This window comes from Neophocaena asiaeorientalis, unplaced genomic scaffold, assembly GCF_003031525.2.
Source record: "Neophocaena asiaeorientalis asiaeorientalis breed wild unplaced genomic scaffold, Neophocaena_asiaeorientalis_V1.1 scaffold469, whole genome shotgun sequence".
In the NCBI taxonomy this organism is placed as follows: domain Eukaryota; kingdom Metazoa; phylum Chordata; class Mammalia; order Artiodactyla; family Phocoenidae; genus Neophocaena; species Neophocaena asiaeorientalis.
In genome coordinates, this window is record NW_020172691.1 from 1,622,412 (window position 1) to 1,624,258 (window position 1,847).

Genomic DNA, 1,847 nt, shown 5'->3' on the forward strand with positions numbered 1-1,847 from the left:
GGAGGGGGGCAGCGGGGGCACAGGACGTGGGGAGAGGCCTGGGGCCAGGACAGCAGGGCGCCGGCGGCGGGCGCTCTGGGCTCACATGAGGACGCATTTGCCCTTGATGCGGTCTGTCCTCTTCTGTTTGCTGGAGCGCTTGCCGTCGATGTTCAGGCTCATGTTCCGGCGTGTCTCCAGCGTGAGCAGCTCCTGGAAGAGCTCCTTGACGTTGTAGTTCATCTTGGCCGATGTCTCCATGAAGGCGCACTTCCACTCCTGGGCCACGGCCTGGGCCTCGCGGGTGTCCACCTCCCGCTGGGTCTCGTCGCACTTGTTGCCCACCAGCATGACGGGGATGTCCTCCACGCTGCCCTTGATCTGCACGATGAGCTTGTAGATGGGGCCCAGCTCCTCCAGCGACTGCTTGCTGGTGACCGAGAAGACCAGGATGAAGGCGTGGCCCTTGGAGATGGACAGCCGCTGCATGGCTGGGAACTGGTGGCTGCCCGTGGTGTCGGTGATCTGCAGCGTGCACACGCTCTTGTCGCAGCTGATGACCTGCCGGTAGGTGTCCTCAATGGTGGGGATGTAGGTGTCCCGGAACGTGCCCTTGACGAAGCGCAGCACTAGGGAGCTCTTGCCCACGCCGCCCGCCCCGAACACCACCACCCGGTAGTCATTGCTCTGTTCAGGCATCTTCCACGCGGCGGTGCGGGGTGGGGCCGGGAGGGCTCGCTTCGGCTGCTAGAACCCCAGACCGACCCTGCACAGAGAGGAGTGTCAGACAAGAGCGACCACCCACTAGGAGGGGGTGGGAAGGTCGGCCTCTCAGAGGAGCGGCATTTCTCCTGCATCCCGGTTGATTTGGTCGACTCTGCCATTCTGCCCTGCACACAGGCTCAGAGCCAGACCCTCTGCCTGTCTGCTTCCCCTCAACGAAATCTGGGGCCTAAACTCCTTCCCCGGCGGGGGAGGAGTGGTCTCTGGGCTGGAAGAGGCATGGAGATGCCACCGTGGGGTGCACACCAACTGCTTTCTCCACCTGCATGCTCCCCCAGCCCCCAGGTGGCACTGGCTTTTCCCTGGCTTTGTGACCTGGGCAAGCTGCTTTGCCACCCTGAGCCTCAGGTTTCTCCTCCACAAAATAAGTAAAGGGGTGCCTCTCTCCGGCCATCACAGGCTCCCTGCTCTCACCCCAGCCCAGAGGCTCGTCAACCTCGTGGGAGCTGTGTGGTAGGGCATCTTTAAAATGCAGATTGCAGGGCCTCAGCCCTGGAAGTGGTGAATCCTTTGGTTCAGGGCCACAGCCCTGGGAACTTGCATTTTAAAGCTCTTCTCCTCCCCTCATCCCATAACTGTGATCCTGGTGCTGGAGGTCCAAGAATTTGCAAATCATGAAGCGGGTTTCCCACAGCAGCCCAGGCTGTAGATGAGAAAAGTAAAACTTAGCCTAAAGAGAGAAAGCCTCGCTCCCTGAACTCCAAACCCAGTCTATGGTCTGGCCTGCCCTGGCCTCCCGCTCAGGTCTGATGTGTCCGTAGGAACAGAACTCCCTGCGAGGGGGTCCTCTTCTCCCCTCTCCCCTACCCTGTGCTCAGAGAGGTCCAGTGACCTCGGGAGGTCACACAGCACAGCAATTCCTGAAATGATGGAGGTGGGAGAAGAACTGTGACCTGGGGGTGGGAAGGCAGGAAGCCTGTCTCCAAGCATCTGCGTCCTTACTTATAGAAACAGCAGAGACCCCTTCCCTGCCTCCTTCTCAGCCATCTCTGAGGGTCCCATAACACGGGGCCGGGTCTACAATGGGATAGAGAAGATATGGCAAGATCGCACCCAGGCCATGCTACTTCCCTCAGGTGTGTGTG

The 1,847-nt window shown here is 60.4% G+C and overlaps 1 protein-coding gene across 1 annotated transcript; it reads right to left on the bottom strand.

The window, feature by feature from the left end:
- Positions 1–81: 81 nt before the first annotated feature.
- On the bottom strand, positions 82–678 carry LOC112396393 (GTP-binding protein Di-Ras1). The gene has a single exon (XM_024740137.1). It carries the CDS (start codon positions 676–678, stop codon positions 82–84), a length of 597 nt encoding a protein of 198 aa, XP_024595905.1.
- Between the last annotated feature and the right edge of the window lie 1,169 nt (positions 679–1,847).